Raw genomic sequence first — 22,010 nt, forward strand, 5'->3', positions numbered from 1 at the left:
TATAAAATGCGCACCTCTATTTAAAATGTTCACATTTGTTAAATATTTTCTATCATTTTAGCACGGTTAGGCCATTACTTCCATTTCAGCAATACTTATAGATGAATGCTTTTCCTTTCCTAATTTTGGCTACGTATAGTAAAGTGTTTATGCTACATGAGATTTAACATTAGTTAAAAAGAGCACTAATTTTCCAGGATCTATGTCATTACTGCTTCCATTAAATTTGACAGACTACAAACACAAAATTATTTTTGTTTAAGAAACAACAAAGTAAGTGCTTAACTGTTTTATTTTAGTATAAATATGTAAGAAAAATGAATAACAATTAACCAATTAATTTGGAAATGTTGTTTTATTATGTCTAAATTAATCAGCTAGAATAAAACAACAAAAGCACGGGTCAAGGCAGAAATAAATAACATCTTAGAGTGAAAGTTGCAAATACAGTAAATTAAATTAAAGCAGTGTTTACTGCTACACACCAAATGAGTCAGATAGCAGTATCCCACTTAGGAGACAGTAGTTGTAGTCACAATCATCAAAAAGATCTATGCCAACACTGGGGAGCTGCACACCAGCTACAAAAATAAAGAATTTTATTCTACCTTTTACAAATTGTGTGTGTGAATTTACTGCTGGTGAAAAGTCTAGATTGGCAGTTTCTGGAGACCAAACTGATCTTTACCCAAAAAACAAATAGTGGGACTAGAAGCAGTGCATGGATTCCCACACTGTCCCACATTTCAAGGCCAGAGGATAGTCCAGTCTCATTGGCCTATCAGTTAAGATTTGCAAAGTGTGCCAATTAGTGCCAGTTTGTGAAATGGGCCTGAAACTATCATCTTATTCCACATAGGTGATGAATTATCCATCAGGTGGAGGTAACTAAAGGTTGTTACCAACTTGGAACGGATTTCAACCAGTAACCTACAGGTGAATGGCTCCACATATTCCATCACCGATCCAAAGAACCATCCAGCCCCCCAGTAAATTTATTTTGCCCTATTCCCCATATCAAATAAGCATTTTCCAAGTATGAGCTCTCACTTTAATCAGCAAGAACCCCATTAGTCTGCAGTTATCCTGAAAATGTCTGTAGTGTGTAACCCTGTGGGTCATGGTGCTGCATGCAGGCAAACTATCTGCTCAGAATTCTATCCCATTTCATAAGATACTGTGTATTAGGTAGGGTTCTGCCCTCATAAAGTCAGTCACAATACTTTAATGAACCTCCTCCCCATTAGTCTCCTATCATCTGCATGATTCAAAAAGGACAAATGCTTCCCCCAACCAAGGGAGACTATTAATAAAAAGTGAAAATTAATCCAGTTCCAAGGAAGTTCCCTGGCACACTCATCTTGCAAAAGGCAGCAACTTAAGCACATGCTAGGGATTTCTCTCTTTAGCCTGCAATATCTTCTCCATTTTTAATAGAGAAAACACCCATTATTCATTATGAAGGACATCCATGTGTCTCCTCTGCCTTGCAGCTACTAACACCAATTCTTCAGTGGCATGGGGGAAGGCAGAGGAGAAAGGGGTTGGCAGGAGAGGGGAGGCGAGAATATCCACTTCATTAGTGGATCTCTTTCCATCAGAGTAAATTGGTCCGGTTTAATTTGCCATACATAACACCTAGAGATTTGGAACTGACACTGAAGTATCCCAGCAAGTAAACAGAAACCCTAAACACCTTAATGACTGAAGAGCTTGTCAAACAAAGGAAAATTGATAAAATTGATAGCTAGAAGTACTTTTTAAAGGGCCATATCTTAATATTATGTCTTAGTATGCCAAGGAAGACCCATGTATGCCATCATTACTAGGGAAAGTAGGGGTTGGTGGATGGCATACATGGCCCATTACAGGAAGAAAGCTGGCAAGAGTCTGTGCACGGATATGGACAGTGGATCCCAATCCCCCATGTCCAATTTTAGAATCATTATATTGTGTACCTGAGCTTCAGTGGCTTTGGGCACAACATCACTGCAAGCACAAATCGGAACAGAAAGTGCCATTAGCACAAGCTATAGCCTCTTAGAGAAACCAAATATTCAATACAGAAAAGCCTTGTTAAAAATATTAAAGCAATGCCCCTAAAATTGTGCAACACTTTGGACCATATTAAACCATTAATACCCACTGCTCAAGATTTCTCTTCTCTCTCCCCTGACCTACAGCAAATTGTACTACTGCAGAATCACAGCAAGCCAGAAATCCTGCACCAAAGGTCTGATGCATGCTCATACCAGTACATCATTTTAACCATGGTCAACACTGCACCTTAAACTTGTCCCCTTACAAAGTCTGGCCTGGGGCAATGACTGCACTACATATTGAACCCATACTGAAATACTTATTTAGGTTGAGTGTATGGATAGATGCACTGTAAATGTTTGGGACTACTTGTACGTGAAGACAGCCTACCATCCACTGTTGTGGGACACCTGATGGAGGGAAATAGATGAAGGATACAGGTGGCTAAATGGAGAATTTTCTTTCTATTGCACGTTTAGCTCAAACCATTAACACTATTTTAATGTAGCTGGCTGTACTTAATATATAACCAAGAAATTTGCAATAATAAATATCACGCATGATCTTTTTGATGAGGAAAAATTATCCCTATGATTACTTAGGCTTAGGAAGCTATTTTAATTAACTATAAATTAACTGTGTTAAATTATACCAGTGATTAACTCTTGTTATTTACACTTTTAAGTCTATCTTGATAATTACTAACGGTGCAAAATCTAAATTAAGATCACAGGGTTTTAATTATGCTCTGTTTTAAGAGGTTTCTTTTTTAATAGTCAATCCAAATATATTTTTTTAAAGTTTGGAGAAAAGTAGGTGAAATCAAACAGTTAGAATTTTGTGCATCTTTTAAGGCATTTAACCTCCAAATCATAGTCCCATAAAAACCTTTATAGTTTACAAAATTGCAACATAAGACTACAAAGAACAGCACACTTTTTTGCACACAGTGAAATACTAATTATTGTACTTTCTTGTAAACTTCTACTCTTATTTTCCATAATTTTTTAAAAATACTGCACAGTATTCCAAATATGGTTGGATAAAGAACTGGATGACCAATTTGGTAGCATTATCAAGTGACCTGGCATTTTCTGTACAAGTTCTACAAACACCTCTGGTATCACCGAAGCATGTATTATGAAAAGAGTTCTACTGAAACATTGCACAGACTTTGTACCACTAGGGCTTATACATTCAAAGGCAATTTCAGGAGTGCAGGTCCATCCATTCAGATTAGGAAAAATAATTACATACACACAAAAATAAGAAAATCATAGAGCTGTTACCTAGTGTGACTTTACACCAACAAGAACAACAATAAGTACAATTACTATTACAAATAAAATTAAAATGACAAACATCTTCCGATTCTTCTTCTGATATTGTTCAGCCTATAGAAACAAAAGAAAGGTAGTTAATATGTTGATTTCAGCACTGTGCAAAAGCAGACCCTGGCATGATCCAGCTTTAGTATCTAGACACCTACTAGACACGTACACTGTTTTTACGGTTATAACTTGACATTTCACATTATACTGCAAGGCGGCCATTTTGGGTACATCTATGCTGCAATTAAACACCTGTGTCTGGCCCGTGTCAGCTGAGTCAGGCTTGGGCTGTGGGGTTGCATAACCGTGGTGTAGATGTTTGGGTTTGGGCTGGAGCTTGCACTCTGGGAACCTTCCCGCTCACGGGCTGCAGCCCGAGTCCAAATGTCTACACAAGTTCACAGCCCCACAGCCTGAGCCCCACAAACCTGACTTAGCGGACATGAGCCAACCAAGGGTGTTTAATTGCAATGTAGACATAGCCTTATAACTCAATAACTTATGTCATCATTGTACAGACTTCTTTGACTTGGTGTAGATGTGCTGAAGACAAGTATGTCTTGAAACCCCATTTATCCACATTAGATTAATTCAGATAAGAGGGAAACTTCATGTCACAGAATTTGATCTCTTGTCAATTAAACAAAGTTGGGCTGTGCTTATCTTTAGTTCTTGGAAAAGCTGTATACCCCATAGGGTGCTGTGTAAAATATTACTTTACATAAAATAGAGGTGGCACATCTGAAAGTGTAAATGATAAACTAAAATCAGAATTTTAGATTGTTTAGGTGCGGAAATTACCTAAATTGTGGACACAAATCAGGTAGTTGTATGTACAAATGTCTCTAAGTAATAGAGCTGGTCAAAAATTCTTCAAACTTTTTTTTGGTATTATGTTAACAAAAGTGGTTTTTGAAGGAAATGAAATTTTCAAAAAAAGCTTAATTTCCTTCCAAATGTATTTTTTGATATAACAAATCAAAATGAAAATTTTCTTTTTGTTTCGATAATAATATTAATGGCATCACGTTTCCAAAGTGAATTAATGCAAATCAGCTGGCGTACAGAGTTTGAAATAGCTTGACAGTTTGAAATAGCTGTGTACATTAAAGCAGAAAAGAAAACTGACAACATATGCCTTAAAGAAAAAAAGAGATCCCAATCATATTGAAAATAGCAGGCACTCTCCGTTTTACAGTATCATGATGACTTGCATATATATATTTTCTGTGACTGATTAGATTTCTATCAAGTGCTTAGCTACAGCTCACATCTACAGAAAACTGTCAGTATAAAAAGTATATTGCACTAAGGATCCAAGCTCTAATCAGTATGTCACAAAGGACCTGTGGCAGGGTCACTAACGACTATCTTTCCAGTTCTGATCATTTATTTATTTCTAGCCCATTTTGTGTAAACTGCTGGTCATTAATTTAATAATTAAAGCCAGGGGATCACTGCCCTGTTTTCAGTGGTCACCAATTCATCTTTATACACAAGCAGAAAAAAGAAACTAGGTAGTAATATCTTATGCTCTTCTCCAATGGCACTTTTCTGCTGACAGCGTATCAGAAATCTGCAATGACATGAGAAGACTGAGTTGGCAGTATATAGACTTGCAAGTTTCCAAAATACAATGGGCCACTGAGATTCTGAGGTTGAATATAAACCTCTCATTCCATGTTGTTGCCAGCCATGGAAGGAGTCAATTGAACTAACAGAACAAAATTCTACATTTTAAAAAAAAAAGAGAAAAAAAGCCTTTTTGTATCATTTTGCTGGAGTCCAAGCTTTTCAACTACCTCAAAGCTAAGATGTCCAGAGCAGAAGCATAAAGTTGGACTAAAATCCTAGCTGATGCCATAGAAAAAAAGAAAATACCTACTGTTAGCTCCACAAAAAGCAATGCCTGCATATTAAACCCAGGCCTCAAGGGACAACATTTGCAAACTTGGGCACCTAAAATGAGGGATTTAAGTCCACAATGAGGGACCTAAGTAACTAGCCTGATTTTCTGTGTATGCTATATGTGGCTCAGCAATTGGAAGTCAGGGCACCTGTATTTAGGTGCTCAGCTATGGATTGGGTGCCTAATGCCAGGAATCACACTTGTGAATATTACCCAGTAAACTTCCTGGTAGAGTTAGATCATAGATTGCTGTTGCATCCACAATTGCCACAGAGCAATTGTACGTGACAGAAGAGGCACCAGTTTTGTTTTTGTTTTTAATTTGGCCATGGTGTTTGATGGATCTTCTTAAAAATGTTAAAGAGTATCTTGTAACAAAGTATATAGCATCTTAAACAACCTCTGTTTACCTTATGTAATTGTTTCAATCCCTCTTCAGTTTTTACACACGACTGCTCAACATTGTAGTCAATTCTGTCCAGAACTGTACCCTGAACAACAAACAACAGTTATAATGAACCTGAACCTAAATAAATACTACAGAACAAATCAGTTACAGTTAATAAGAGGGTGATAAATAGGGTTCACAGAAGATAACTGATGAACTATGCAGGCTAAGCACATCTTCAAAAGAAAGAACTGGTCAAGAAAATAAAATGTTGTCTTTAAACGAGTTCCTAGCTTGGTTGGCTAAATAATGGGACTGTTACACACCTCAAATTGTGCATGCTTTAACAGTGATCATTTCAGTTTTTAAAGTATAAATGCAGATCCAGTTACTTGTAATGACCAAGAGTTTCTTGCAACTTTAACACATTTTCATGGTCCTGGGAAATAATGTTGTACTTTTGGTTGGTTTTCTTCACCCCTGAATTCCTTGCACCATGGAAATGAACAGAAACAATGGGCATCCAAACCCTTTGGGTATATCTACATAGCAACCGAGAGGGTGCTTCCGATACAGACACACACTAGAAAAGGTTGCCAGAATTTCTTTTAACATGGGCAAACATTCTTCCCTAGCCTGGAAACCATTGGGGGGGGGGGGAGATATGCAAACTAGCTTGAGGCAGACACGAAGCATGGAATAGCATGGAACCAGCAAAGCTGTAAGAAATTGAAAAGGGGGTTTTACAGTGAGCAGTGTCAGGCAACCTTAATAACAGGCAGTGCTATCAGCTCTGTCTGTAGTGCTGATACCATGGGTCCACACACCTGTTCCACTATCATTGCTCCAAGGTCCCTAAATATTTCATTGAGATCAGAGATTGATTGTACAATCTGGCGGATTTCTCTTTCCCGCTCTTCCACCATTAATGTGTTTTGTTCCACCAATACTAACTGGTCATCTGTAAAACCCTGTAGAAATAGAAGATTTAAATGATGAGCTAACAGTAATAACATGGAACGCAAATAGTAATAAATATAAAGCACTGTCATCCTAATGCCAGGGCCTCTTTGGAACTCCCATAGCAGCCACAGACATCGTTAAGAAAAAAAATCTTAGCGTGCAACTGTGCATTAAATATGTAACAGATTTAGGGCTGCCACAAAAATTATTTGGATTGTCACCTGAATTTCTGGTAGAGATGATTTAAATCCAGCTACGCATAATTTAAAAAGAAGAAACTTGCACACCCAAAATAGACTAGCAGTTTAAATGTCAGCAGGGCATAAAAATCTGTCTGAAAGCAAGTTTGTCTGCATGTATAAAACCAAGGAAGTGGCAAAACATACATGTCAACGGTAGCAGGTATGGCCTATCTACTTAATGCTCAGTGTACAGAACATCTCATAAGGTCAACTGCTGCTAAAGTGTGTATATTACTGCAAGGATTGTGTTTGCAGAATCCTTTTGTATTACACAGACATGACTATTTTTATCTCCTAAGGCCATTCATTACAAAGCACTGTGCTCATTTTCAGGCTTTCTTGTTTAGAGGTCAAGTGGAACACTACTTTTATTATCTTGCATGGTGTCAAGTATCAGGGGGTAGCCGTGTTAGTCTGTATCCACAAAAACAACAAGGAGTCCGGTGGCACCTTAAAGACTAACAGATTTATTTGAGCATAAGCTTTCGTGGGTAAAAACCTCACTTCTTGATCTGAAGAAGTGAGGTTTTTACCCACGAAAGCTTATGCTCAAATAAATCTGTTAGTCTTTAAGGTGCCACCGGATTCCTTGTTACTTTTATTATGCTAGTTGAAATACAGTCCGTCACCTTTTCCACGAGTTTGCTGCTTAATCCTTTAGCATTGGAGGGAATAGTGTTTTGCAGTACAAACAGAGGCATACTGAGAAACACTGACATAGCAGTGATACGCAGTTCCCTGAAACACTGATGTGGGAACTTATAAGGGACGCATCTGGCATGCGTGGTAATGCTGGAGATGTGTATTGTGTCATATACCAAGTAGGTGAGGTAGAGGTGAAGCATTAAATTGGACCCATTCTTCGTATCTATGCTCCATAAGGTCTGTGCAGAAAACTTCAACTTCTTTGTCAACATGAAATAGAGCCATAGGCATTCACTCCTAATGATTGCACATTGCCACCATCCAATTGACGCTACTATCCTGACAACTGATGACAGTTCTCTTCAGAACCCCTGCATCTGCCCTGGGAAGATGGAGTGAGGGGTGACAATGCTGCCTCTGCAGAGCTCCTAGTCCCTAGCAGGAGAATGAGAGTTTGACTCCTGAACTCATGTCTCCCACACTTCAAAAATCAAAGCTAATCCCAACTTCCTAACATTATGGATGACAATCTGTGTTCTTCCTTTTCACCAAAAATGCATGGCATGGTACATATTACTAAACACATCTTAGCAATGATATATCAAAGCAGGAAAAAAAACTTTTTTTAAATTAAAGACTTTAACCACCGCCCCCCACCCCCCAATTACAACAGTGTTTATTAGGAAAACACTAAGACAGCTGGCTAGATGGAACTCCCATATGGTTTGATGCATACATCAGACACAATCTGATTTTTGATTCATTCTCATGATTCTCATATTTAAGACCACAGTAAAAAACAACAAACCTCACTCTCCAATAAACTTCACTTAAAACCTATTAACTTACCCGATCATAAAGAGTACTGTCCTCTCCATCATCCATGAGCGGGACTGACGTATCAAAGAAATGCTTGGCTCTTTCTTCTCGATTTTTCATGCCTGTAAAAAGAGAAAAGCTGTGGTTGAGTATAATATTTAGATACACAAAACAGAAAGTCACTCAGATCCACTATTACCATTTTGAAATGCAACATTCTGAATGTTAATGTACTTCAGGTGAAATAATATTTTTCCAGAAGCTTCAGGAGGACACGAGATATGTGCAGAAGAGGTCAAGTTATTTATGCAGAGTGATATCACACCATTAGCCAGATTTTCCTAAGTGACATGCACTGAATTTTAATCAGCATATATCGATTGCTATTTACAAAGCATGACCAACTTTGACTACACAAGATTTTGGCTAGATCAGCAACTCTTAATCATTATGTTCCATGAATGTCAAGTAATTTAGCATGCTCTAACATGCAGCATATCCAATTTAAAGTAATTTAAAAGGAGCTTTTTTTGTTGTTGCCCCATCTTTAAAAAATTATTTTATTTCTTTTTGCAGAGAAACACATTATTAGGATTGAGCAAAACTAGAGGTGATGCGTAAATACAAGATACTAAAGTGATGTGGGCCCAAAAGTACTTAGGTAGATACATGCATTATGTCTCTCACAGGGCAGCAGTTTTCTGTATGTCACCCCACAAGTTATTTTCTAACGAAGAAATCCTCTCAGGTGCATGTCTCCTCCTAGTCTTGATCCCAAACTTTACCTGTGGCAACTATAGTGCTGGGCTACAGGATGAAGAGATATTAGGCCAATATTAAGTGGAGAAGATAAAAATAAGTTGGTGCATTTGCCTAGTTACAGAACTTTGGATACTGCACATTGTATATATGATATATTGCACATAGCATTTTGCATCTGTGTTTTCTCTCCTCTATGGCTGTTGGACATTAAAATTTATTAGCAATCAATCTCCACTTGTTGCCTACAGCTCCCACTGCTCTAATCTCTGTAGGTCACTTTGCAGTTTGGTTTTTAATTCTTGTATTTTTGATACTCTCTTTAATTTTGGTGTCAGCCACAAATGTAATCAATTTTATTTACGCCAAAGAAACACAACTGAATTTAAACCAAAGAGAGAGATGAAGCAGTCTTGTAGCATCCTTTTACTTTTTGACTTTAGTTTGACAAAACACACCTTTGGAAGTCCTAAAGGTCCTGAATTTGGATTCAACTAGCAGCAGGCATCACTGATTGAAGACTAACAACTGCTTCACCAATGTAACAGAAGTTCTGCAGATGACTTGCAGGCAATGCGCACACCACAAAAGTGTTTCACAAAACATAACTTGAGAAAGAATTAGGTAGTCGAAACTTTGATAGCAGACTAAGTTAGTCTGTACATAAGACTTCACTCATATATTTACGCCTCATATATGTACTTGTATCAAGACCAAGCTAAGCATATTAACTTATTGGATAAATAAGAACAAAAGAGGCACAGTTAAGTGGTTTTGAGCACAGGACTTAGAGCCAGGAACTCCTGAATTCTACTACTAGAATTGGACAAGAATCTTAGAATTAGAATCTTGGACAAGTCACTGAACCTCTCTGTGCTTCTGTTTCCCCAACCCAGAAAATGGGGATACCACCTTCACAGCACAAATGGAATAGGGCGAAGGTGAGTATTTGTTCAATACTTTGCAGACAGAAGGCACTTAGTACTGTATGTCTTTGCAGATGCTTACGTTTGAGATAGTCAGACTGTGCATGCCTAAAGTTGGTGGATAGGTCCTGAAGGGACTGTGCTAAGGAAGACACTATGTTTCTGAGAACACGTTCTTCTTGTTCTGTACAATTACGTGACCTGCTCTGCAAGGCCTGGACTGCTCTCTGGCATCTGTGAAATAGCTGAAAAAATAATTCCCATTAGTCAAGAATAATAAGACATTTTAATTATCACATGGCTCAAATATTGTATGAATGACTGTAATACTTTAACATAAGGATTTTTAAAGAAAAGAAAAGTACACTGATGTCCAGGCTGTCATTTAAATGGATATAAAAACACAGCACTCAGATGAAGACTAAAATCCAAACAACTTTGCAGCTAAATGTAAATGAAAGTTTTCTGTAAACTAGATTTTGTAACTGATTAAAGGATTTGTGATTAAGCAAATTATGATAGAGAGCATGCAGGTTGTTCTGCACAAGAACAATATTTACTCCATTCGAAAGTAATTACTTCTGTTCAGAATGGAGGTTGCATATTTAGTAATACTATTTTATAACTCCTTTACAAACATGAATTACTTGAGCCTCATAATCCTATGGCAAGGGGGTTAACATCTATATTACAGATGGGTAAACTGAGGCACAGAGCAAGTAAGTGACTTGTCATCATAGAGTCAGTCATAGAGTATAGGGCCAGAAGAGACCACCTGATCATCCAGTCTGACCTCCGGTATATCACAGGCCACCCCCCGCCCCAGGATCTCAGTGACATATTGGAAGAACTAGGCACAGAACCCCAACGTTCTGGCTCAATCACCTGTTCTAACCACAAGAGCGCACTGATTATCAAATGTGAACTTTATTTCAAACAAGTCAGTGCCACACCAGGATAGAGCTAAGTAAAACTGCGGCTTCGGAACTGAATTAACATCTTCTCTGAAAATATTTTATCTGCACCTGTGTGATCTCTTGGGTAGTAATTTCTATTGCATGTTCTTCTTCGCTGCTATCATCCAAAGTAGGTCTGTTTAAATATTTGTCATGAAGACTGGCTAATTCTTTCATCTTCTGTTTAATCCTGCTGATATCATCCTGAATCTAAAAGAAATGGAGAAAGGACAGTAATGCCACAGAGGAAAAGGTTCCGACAAATATCTGATAGACTTAATTTATGTAAAGACATAATTAACAGAAGCGTGTACTGTAGAAAAACAGGCCAAATATTTTAAGCCAAAATGTACAAAGTTGGCCTCTGAGTGTGTGGTTTGTGACCTTGTTGCTCTTTTGACATTTTAACTTAGCATAAACACTCTACCAGTACACACTGGATGGGACTATGGTGCTTTCAAAGATATAACTCCACTGGACTGGACCATAATACAGTCAAAGAATCACTCAAATTATATTAAAAACGAATAGTAAAATCAAAAATGTAAATTTAGAAGGGAACATGAAAAATCCAGATTGCATCTTCACACATATCACATGGTGTTGTAATACAAACCAAGCATAATGGTATAAATTAAAGGGCATAATTTCAAATTGGCTTCTACCAATACAACTGTAAAGTCATAAGCCAGATGTCTGCAAGCAGCGTATTGTGCTTGTAAAGGCTGAATACCCATTTCTGTGCACATATGATGGTTTTTGTATACAGAAAAGGACGTGACTGTAAATTTTGTGAGCACATTTTCAGAGGCCTTTTTGAAATCTGTACTAGTAGGTTCAGCCTCACTTTTTACACTGTATTTCTTGCATTAGAATTTACAAAAAGACCTCACTTCAATTAACTCCTTTGTAAATTACTATTACAATAAACCTTATTGCATTAGTGTTGTCACAGCTATTTTCCCATTAAAATCCTTGAACAAGAAACTACACCCAACAATAACATGTAAGTAACTTACTTCTCCCACTCCATCAACCCATTTGGGGGGTAGCCGCTTTGTTACACAAACTGCTGCTTCGGGATCTAAACTGATCCCTGATACTAGTGCCATGCGATCATCAGCAAGCTACAAAAGGGAAAAGCAACAAATTTAAAGACAGAAAACTATGTCTATTCAGATTATATTCATCCAATTCAGGTATTTGTAATCACTGTAACTGCAACCTCCCTTAAAAAAAGCCAGCTAAACAGAGTAGTTAATGCACTCCATGTACAGTTTACTCATTTGTGATGGATGCTCCTCATATCCTGGCTTGTTTCTCACACATTAATTAGCAATGTCCTTGTGTCCTACCAGGACTCGGGAGATAGAATCCACTCTGCAACTAGCGGGCAGCCACAGTTTCCTTTCTGCTTCAAAGTTGGGACTCAGGAAGCCCCTGAGCTGGAGTAAGGGAAGTGGCCTCACTCTATGTGAGAGCTTGTTGCCACTGGATCCTTGTATTAGCCACATTTCTCTGCAGATCAGGGCCAGACAAAAGTTTCACACTTTAGATCTTTGAAATGAAATTAATTTCTTAAAAAAATATATATTGTTTTGTAGTCTCAAACAATAGTATGAAATTTCCAAATAACGAAAGATAGGTTTATTAGCTCCCTGTGAAGCTAAGAAAAGAAAGTTTTCCATATTCTCAGTCTCCAGGGAGTTCTTTCAGATAAATACTGTATCTGATTCATTCGGAATCTCAGATACTAGGTGGACACAGGCTAGATAAGTACCTAGATCAATATATTTAATAAATGATCACGTGTAGGGTCTTCTAGAATTGATATGAAGAAAAATTGGAGGATCCAAATCATGACCACCAGCAAGTTGGGGCAGCAAACGGAGGGCACAGGGTATAGAAATACTTTTCCAAGAAGCCCTACAGATTCCCAGGAGGTGGAGAGTAGGGCAGAGCCCAGATGTGACTTCCCCCTGGTTCAGAGCAGTGCTGGAGGTGGCAGAGGGAGGGAAGAAACCCACTCTTACTTCCACAGCCTAAGAACCCAAGTATGTTCCCCCACTATGTGTTCTCAAGGGAGGAGAAGCAACACCTGTGGGCAGGCTACCCACTCCGGGAGCCCAGATGACTCTTATTGCCACCTTCTGAGCCTTGGAAACCAGTGACATCAAGACATCTACTCCATACTTGAACACAAATCTTCTGAGGGGAGGAACCTTTGAAGCTTTGATGGCCCCCCAGCCTCAGATGGGGAGAGGACCCCCTCATCTCAGGGTATGGGGGGGATAGTTTATATTAAAAAATACTAATAATGGTAGGTAGAGAAGCAGTCTGGAAGACGCAGGGGAGAAAGCAAAAATAAATAAAATAGTATACAACCAGGCAGTGTGCCCAGAGTCACCTTATTTGGGGTAAGAGAATTTTAATAAAACCTGAGGGGCTATGATTTTAGGAGGCATGTTTACAATAACAAAACTAGTATAAATGATCTATATCTGTGCAATAATAAGCCAACATAAATGCATGTTATCCCTATCCTCCCTTCTCTACTCCCTTCTGCATGTTGCACTCACTTGTTGCATCTTGTCTACTTAGGCTCCAATCCTGCAGAGATCTGTGCAGGGCCCCACTGACAGCAACAAGGGTCTGCCTGCATGGAGCTCACTGTGACATCAGGGGCTTAGATTGTATGTATACTTGTATTTGTACAGTGCCTAGCACAACCGGGTCTTGATCCTAATTAAGGCCTCTGGGAGTAATTATAAAATAAGTAATAATAGTAGCAACCCTGGCAAGGAAATAAATAACCACATAGACGAAGCTGCCAACAGAAATGCTGTTAGAAGAAAACAACCTCAAAACCATTTTGTATGTACCGGTAATTACATTAACTCTCATAGTGAAAGTAAGCCTTGAAAAAGTGGCCCACTAACATCAGAGCATGTTCTCTAGAACAGCACAAATACAAAGAGGAAAAACAACCTGTATACATCACAATTCATAGGAGTCAAATAATTTGAATGATAGAAGAAGATGTTTTAATAGGTGTCATGATATAGAGTTCAATGTTATTGGGAGCTGAAGTATATTAATTTATTTATATTAGTGTTGTAAACGTTTTAAAATGAGGGTGTAGTACACTGAGGAGAATTAGATAGTATACTTGAAAACAGAGTGTGGATTTCATTAAAACATACCATGACTGCAACCAGATTTGAAAAGTTGAAAGGTTTTAAGGGAAAGAGAGAGAGAATTAATAATAAAGATTATCTGCAGAGTTGCAAATGCTTACAGTAAGTGTGCAGGAGCCTTATTTTCCAAATCTTACTGTTAGGTGTAGGTCACAAAAATTTCACTTTACCCTCAAGAGGCATCTAATAAAGCCTTAATATACAACAAAGAAGCTAAAAAGAGCATAACATCTTTGCTCAGTCTGGCAAAGACTAAAGGCCCAGTTTTGATGTCAGATATGCTGATGCATTATATGCTGTTATAGGATTTGACATCATTAATGATGAAATACACTTGTTTATCCTGAAGCAGAATTGTGTCCTTAAGGTGTGGAGTGGGTGGAAGGAAGATGGAACATTTATTTCCTTACCCTAGCAATCTCTTAGTGCCCTTCCTGACACTCCTTTTTACTGCCCAAAAGCTAGTAACAACAGAAGAATCTTAAACTGATTTAGACACATAGAACAAGGTACTGTATATACTCGTTCATAAGCCGAATATTTTTGGTAAAAAAGTGATGCATCAAAGAGTGGGGGTTCGCTTATAAACGGGTCTACACCAAAATTTGATGATTTAAAACTCTATGAAAATCACTGAATTGAATATCTAATACATTGTCATTTTGTTTACCTGGAGTGTCTGCAGGCATGGAGCCCCTCAGTTCTCTGTGGCCATGGTTTGCCGTTCCCAGGCAATGGGAGCTGTGGGAAGTGGCACCACTTCCCGCAGCTCCCATTGCCTGGGAATGGCAAACCGCAGCCACTGGGAGCTGAAGGGCTCCGTGCCTCCAACACTCCAGGTAAACAAAACGTCCCGACCCGCCAGAGGCTTACCCTGATGGGCCAGGAGCCGAAGTTTGCCAACCCCTGAAATTTAGGGTCGGCTTATGAAAGGGTCATACAATTTTTACCATTTTTCCTTATCCATCTGGGGGGGGGGGGTCAGCTTCTAAACGAACCGGCTTATGATCGAGTATATACGGTAGTTTACCTGGATCCGTTCTTTTTGCTAAGTTAGCTACTATAACCTCAGTATTTTTTATATGCAATTGAAATAACTTGTAATTAAAAAGGGAAATGATCACAGGACGTAGTTACAGCAGTAAGGCTCATTACAGCTCTGTATAAACAAGAAAACTCTGAGGTAAGGCTGATAGTACAATAAATAGCATAAACCACTTAATACTTCTATAGCACTTTCATTCTGAGTACATTAGAAGGAAAACTTTAACTCACAAATCCCTTGTAGTAGCCTAATATAACTGATGGGTAAACAGGGGCACTGAGAGGTTAAATGACTTGTCCACAGAAAATTTATAGAAGAGCTCGAAATGAGACCTAGGTCTCTTGACTCCCAGTCCTGTGATCTAGCTATTAGGCCATGCTTTCTAACTTAATTCACTCAGCCTCCTCTCATTCCCACTAAAGTACTGCTGCAACGCTCTGCTCCAGCTACAAACAGAAACACTCCGCTTCTTTATAGGACATTGAACAAATAACAGAATGGATTTATTTTATAATTAAATAAAGAAGCACGAATGGTATCTGATAATTTACTTTACATTAAGAAAAAGCTAACTGAAGTACATTTTCTTCAGTTCATTTTGTGTGGGTTGCATTTTGAAGTAGGTTGCTGTGCCTATACAAATGGATTATACGTGATTGCAAAGGCAAGATTTTTCAAAATGTCAGGTAAACCGGAGATGTCACATTAGAGAAATCCCACCAATACTACTTTGTGTGAGCAGATGGCAACATGTATATTTTGTAGCTGTGCAGACAATCAAAAACTGTGCAAATTAATTGTTTCTAGTGTATAATGCTTTTCTAATTTAAAAGTTTAAGCTCTGAAGATCTGTTGATAATAAGGATACTCCCAAAGACCCTATTGCTGCAAACATTACTCGGCACACTGCTTAGTCCATTGAAACCTAAGGGACTACTCACAGTAATAAGCCCTATGCCTGCTGTAGTTTACAAAAGCAGGAACAACATTTAATGGTTTCACTGTATAAAGTTTTTATATGTAGTGTGTAACAGTGTAACAGCAAATCTGGACAGTTTTATGTAAGTATATAGTAATACTGTAATGTGACTACCCTGAACATCAAAATGTCTCATGAAAGCTCTCCTTCACGCTAATGAAAACACTGCCTCATCCCTGTATTGTGAAAAAACCATCAGTGATCTCACACTGTTAAATCTAAAAAATTAACAGTAAAAAGAAATGAGTGTTCTAACTAATCATCATCTATATTGGATGCACCATGGTGGAACAAAATATAAAAAAACAATACCTCATCCAGCTCCTGATATGATTGGTTGATTCCATCAGCCCCATCCATTTAGGGACAGCAAAAGGTAAAAGAGAGAAAGAGAGAGAGACACAGGACAGAAATAGGGTACAGTCAGTTGAGAAAATACTGAAACTTTATTTTTTTAAAATTGACAGTTTACCAAGAAAAAACCAAAGAGGCTCTTAAAACAATAACGACTAATAAAATACAGCATTCTCAATGTATCTACATAAGCATTTAGTCTGGTGCATAAAAGCACATTTTTCTTTAAAAGTTATTTCAGTAGTTTTCTGGTAAACAGGAACACAATTTTTGTTTAAAAAAATCAAGAAAGTCAATAAATTGATTTAAATACAATATATGATTTCAAATACCAACTATCAGATAGAAGAATTGCTATGTAAAACATGTTTAATATGAATTGAATGTAGCAAGGATCACGTGCTCATGCTATTCAAAATCCAGGATAAATTTTGACACATTCAATTCAAGAAAGAGATTGGAGGACCTGTATGCATTTTGGTTTGATATTTTTATTAGGCAAAGCTTGAAAAATTGACTCAAGACACACATTTATTGATAAGCATCCCAGTCACCTTAAGAGGACATAGGGAAGAGCAAAGAAAAAGCCACACCAAAACACCAAAAGATGAAAGATTTAGTTTAGTATACTCTAGTTATCAAATAATGTTATTGTCCTTATAGTTGAAAACCATATAAAAGACTAGCAACTACAATATATTTGCAACTTTACCAGTGAAACCACTGCGTTATCTTTGTATAGTGTATGAAAAGGGGACCAGAAGGATCATTGAAAAATTAATAAAGCAAATATTACTTTTAAAGCAAGGACAAAATGCTTAGAGGTAAAAAGGTGTCTCATGTTACACTTAAATACTTCTTATATTTACATACTCAGCGTTAGAAATAAAAAGTAATTTAAGAATGCTAAGGACTTAAACTTTGCCCGAGTATTTAAAATTTCAGTTGCATTGATTCAATGACTGTCAGTATCAGAAGGCTGAACTATTCTAATGCAGGATAAAAACAGTGAACTTTTTACAGCAATGTCTAGTACTCATGAAGGGTGGTAGACCAACAACCCTGGAACCTGTTTATCCAAAAACAAGATAAGGCAAGGTAGTGACAATCAGGCTCTGTCAACCTGCCAGCGGGCTTCATCCCTGCTCTGGAGGCACTATGTTAGGGGAGGAAAAGGCAATTTGCATAGATGTTATACTGATAGGTGTAGTTATAGGCACCCCAGACAAATATATGACAGATAGCTCGGTCTATACAGTTTTTGGCTTTCTTGCTGAGACTAACTTGGATTTAACTAAGTAGCAATTATGGAACAGACACCTGTCCACTAGGAACTAGGTCCAACTATTAATTCATTTCACACAGGGCAACAAAGGTCTGGTCTACACCGGGGGTGGGGGTTGGGGGGAATCGATCTACACTAGACGTGATAGATTGATCCCTGACAGATCGATCACTACCCGCCGATCCGGCGGGTAGTGTAGACATGGCCAAAGAGACATGAAGCTTTTCAATCTCTGCCAATGCTGATTGCGTTTACGTGAGCACTTGACAAAACAGCTTTTTATTCCATCAATGCTAGTAAAGGCTTTGAAAATGTAAAGCTGTAAACAAGTGCTAAGTATTACTAACCCATTACCCTTTCAATGGATACTGAATTTGATTGGTCAGTTGCTTCTATGCCTGTTTTCATGATCAGTAACATTTCTAGGTAAATATTAAAATTTTAGAATGTCTAAAAAAATCCTGGTGATTTAACAACCTCTAATTACAATCTGCACAAATACAATTTTAGAAAAGCCAAATAGAGTGCCAGAATAAAGTACATTTAAAATATATTACTAGGTGTGACCTTTACTGTTCTATAAATGTAATTTCAGAAGTAGCTTGTACAAAGATAGGTGGAAAAAAGCTAACCATGAACAAAGATTAGTCAATGGTAGCTCCCAGGTTGAAATGGAATTTATAACATTAAGTACCGTTTCTCTTTACAGAAAATGCACTAATGAAAAGCAACAAAGAAAGAAAGGAGGACCTATATGTTTACTGGAGGCTTTTCTAAATAAATGAGAAGATTGACCTTAAGTGGAAATAGACAGAGACAATTCTATACTAATGTAGTTTCAGTTACCAACCAGAAAACTACTTGGCTGGGCGGTCAAATGGGGTGCTTCGTTACTTACTGAAATCCAATTTTTAAAACTCAATTCAAATTGGCACTGGTTATGTGCATTTACAAAATCTTCTCTCTCTCTTTCGATAATTATTTCGTAAGTGATTTCAAAGCAACACTGGAATCTGAAGTTTTCCGTCATAGTCTGACCAGACCAAAATTTACAAACAGCCACAGGTATAGAGTTTGTCCTCTTGCACTTGAGGATTATGCTTGGTGGTATCTGCACTATGTATTATAACCACTTTGCAACAGAATACAAACAACAAAAGCTATAAAAACCGTTAAAGAAGAAAGAGAAAACAAACAGTAAGATATTAAGGAGGAAAATGGAAGGGCTTCTCCTTTCATATTTAAAACATCCAAACTGGAACTACAGCAATATATCTATATAAAATATAAATAAAATAACTTGCTGTATGTATAAATTACCAATGGAAAGAATACACTCCAAGCCCCAATCTGGCAAACTGATGAACAAGGGTGGACTCCTGTGCCTGCAGAGTCCAATTAGCTTCTACATTTGCTATTATACTATGAAGTATTTTCAAGTAGCTGAAATAATGTTTAGCTGAAAAAATGTACAGAGTCTTGTGTGCTGGATTTTTTGCATACTTAGCTGTATATATAGCAGTGGAATGTGGCTTTATTAAAACAAGTGATTAAATTTCAGAATGGAAAAATAGCAATGCTTATTCCTACTAGGGAAAGAAAAATTGAATGACCGATACATAACTAAACATGTCAAATCACTTATGGCCCTGATCTCACCTGCAGATGTGCTAATGAGCACATCTGTGCCTGCATGGTGGCCTACTCTAATTACATCTTCTTGCAGGAATGGTAGCTATAACACAGACTTCATACAATGAGTCCAATTTTGCGATCCTTCCTAAAGGATTCAACAGGGGCTTTGCCTGTGTGAGTCAGTATTGGACCCTGTATGCATATGTACATGTTCTTTAAAACAAGGAAGAATCAAACTATGAACTAAAAGTGCACCTGGATTCAGACTGACTTGAAGATATAAAAAGCTGAGTGGCCGCAAATGGTTTTAAAACTAGAAAAATGTTATTTGATTATTGCTTTTGCTTAAATTGTTTCCTTGCTTTTTTCATCACTCTATGTACAACTGGAAAATAGATGTTTGCACTCGCTAAGATAACAGAGCTAGTTACTTTGGAAATTCAAAGTCCTAATAAAATTCAGCTTTTAGATTGCTTCTGGATGACAAAATCCCTAAAGGGAATGGTAATTTTTTGGGGTAGGGTAAAACAGAGGCAAACAAGCACTGGCTGTGTGGACAATTATAAGCCATCTTACTTTCTTTTTCTTACACTTTCACTAAGTGTAATTATGTGATGGTATTTTCAGAATTTGGAGACTGAATCATGGTAAATTTGGAACGCACCTATTGATTGAACAACTTCTACAACAAGAAACAACAAAAAGATCTGTCAGTTCTAGGATGCCATGTTACATCAATTTCAAAAGGCATTCATGCATTTCATTTTAACAAATTTATGACACCATGATACATATGCCTCTTTTTTCCTTAATTAAAATATCAGATACACATTGAAGAGAGCACAGTCATTCATTTTACTTTGGAAAAGGGGAAAAAAAAAAAGAGATACCAGCAACTTGTCTCAGAGTAAGAAAAGGTTAAAACAATGGTGGTAAACTGCATTATAGGTTTTAACAGTGCCCACAACAAAGTGAGAAAAAGAGATCAGAATGAAAAGATAGCTTTGTTCCTTTCACCTGGGAAGGGAGATGGGGTTGGGAGAAAAAGGAGGACAACAACTTAATGTCTAATAATAATGTGAAGATATTTAAATAATAAAGTTTATTATTTATGGAGCAAATAGACAAGATCAGTATAAGAGGACAGATCTATTCTATTCATTTTAGATGGGGAGAGGACAGTGGGAGGGAGAGGTGGTGTTAGAAGTGTGGGACAAATGGAAGGTGGGAGATGGGGAGAAAGGGGGAAAGAGGTAGTAAGAGGAAAGGAGATGGGAGGAGGGAAAATATAGGGTGAGGAGAAGAAAGGGGAGCAGGGGGAGTTTAGGGGGGAAGGTGAGGCAAAGGAGTGTACTGGGGGAGAGGAGATGGGGTGAAGAGAGGACGGAAGAGACAAGAACACTTGCTGTCTGACAGTCCTAAGCAGATGGCATTAGAGCAGCAAGTGTGGGATACAGTAGGATGAAGGGAGGAGACTCACCGCAGCAGCCATGCTACGTGAATTCAGAGGGCTGGAGGAGCTGTAACTACTCACTTGCTCGGCCAGCAGCTGCCGGTTTTGGATCGCGTTGTTCCGCAACAACAAGAACGCGTCTGTTAAACGCCGGGTGGCCATGGCTCTACTTCTAGGGCCCCCCTGGACTCCCCGCAGAGCTGTCACGGGACCCCTCGGCACCCCCAGGGGTCCCAGCCCCGAGCCTTCAAGAGCCCTCCCTGCACTCCCAGGGGCCCCAGCCCCGAGCCTTCAGCCCCCCCCCCCCGCACTGCCAGGGGTCCCCGGATTCCTGGACTCCCCTTCGGCCTGCACGGGACACCCCGAGCCCCCCAGTGGCTTCTCTACCTGAGGACTCCCAGGTCAGGCTTGTGCCCTGAGCATCCCTCACCCCCTCCCAGGGAACCCCGGAGCCTCCCCCGCTGTCCCAAGGCGCCCCCCCCGGGGGGGGCTGGCTCTCCTAGGCCTGGGGCTCCCGCCCTAGCTCAGCCCAGACACCCCGGGGCGGATACAGCGCGAGTCCCCGGCGGCTCCTTCCCGCCGTTCACAGGGACCAAGGAGCAGGGACGAGCCCCGACTCCCGGCGGCAGCCCCCGGCTTCATCCATCCTTCCTCCCCGGATCTGACCGCGGCCCGGCTCACTTCCGCGTTGTGCATCCCTAGCCCTCCTCCCCCCGACCCGCGCGCCGCGGCACCAACGTTCCGGGCCCCGGGGCGACCTGGGCACCTGCCCAGAATGGGAGGGGATGAGCGGGGTGGGGGAAGAAGCCTGTTGTACCTTTCATCCTGAGACTGAGATCCTGAGGGATTCCTCAGGGCTGCCCCATTGTCCCCAGCATCTCTGGGCAGTGCCATGGGGGTTGCCCTCGTGCCAAGCCCGGTGGGTGCTGCAAGTGTCATGGGGGCCTTTGCTCGGGTTGCCAGCATTGTATTTCAGAAACAAGGGAGGTTTCAGAGGAGCAGCCGTGTTAGTCTGTATCTGCAAAAAGAACAGGAGGACTTGTGGCACCTTCGAGACTAACACATTTATTTGAGCCCAAGTTTT

The 22,010-nt window shown here is 39.1% G+C and overlaps 1 protein-coding gene across 3 annotated transcripts; it reads right to left on the reverse strand.

Annotated features, from left to right (window-relative positions):
- Window positions 1-369: 369 nt before the first annotated feature.
- On the reverse strand, window positions 370-21,208 carry STX16 (syntaxin 16). Of its 3 annotated transcripts, none has more exons than XM_084646449.1 (8): window positions 21,008-21,208; window positions 11,998-12,105; window positions 11,048-11,188; window positions 10,105-10,267; window positions 8,368-8,459; window positions 6,496-6,639; window positions 5,691-5,771; window positions 370-3,434 (listed from the first exon to the last, which is right to left on the reverse strand). In XM_084646449.1, the coding sequence occupies exons 1-8, from the start codon at window positions 21,086-21,088 to the stop codon at window positions 3,330-3,332; spliced, it is 915 nt and encodes a 304-aa protein (XP_084502575.1). In that variant the 5' UTR covers window positions 21,089-21,208; the 3' UTR covers window positions 370-3,329. The 3 variants fall into 3 exon arrangements, with proteins under 3 accessions (XP_084502575.1, XP_084502574.1, XP_084502576.1); XM_084646448.1 differs by having other exon boundaries at window positions 20,954-21,208; XM_084646450.1 differs by lacking the exon at window positions 21,008-21,208 and adding an exon at window positions 16,512-16,588.
- Window positions 21,209-22,010: the final 802 nt, after the last annotated feature.

This window comes from Lepidochelys olivacea, assembly GCF_965140295.1.
Source record: "Lepidochelys olivacea isolate rLepOli2 genome assembly, chromosome: 13".
NCBI lineage: Eukaryota > Metazoa > Chordata > Testudines > Cheloniidae > Lepidochelys > Lepidochelys olivacea.

Coding starts and splice junctions, on each gene's coding strand:
- STX16 (XM_084646448.1), bottom strand. CDS start 21,088: ATGGCCACCCGGCGTTTAACAGACGCGTTCTTGTTGTTGCGGAACAAC. Junction 12,106..20,953: donor CACGTAGCATGGCTGCTGCG/GTGAGTCTCCTC, acceptor TCCCTTTTGTAG/CTTGCTGATGATCGCATGGC. Junction 3,435..5,690: donor GATTGAAACAATTACATAAG/GTAAACAGAGGT, acceptor TTGTTTCTATAG/GCTGAACAATATCAGAAGAA.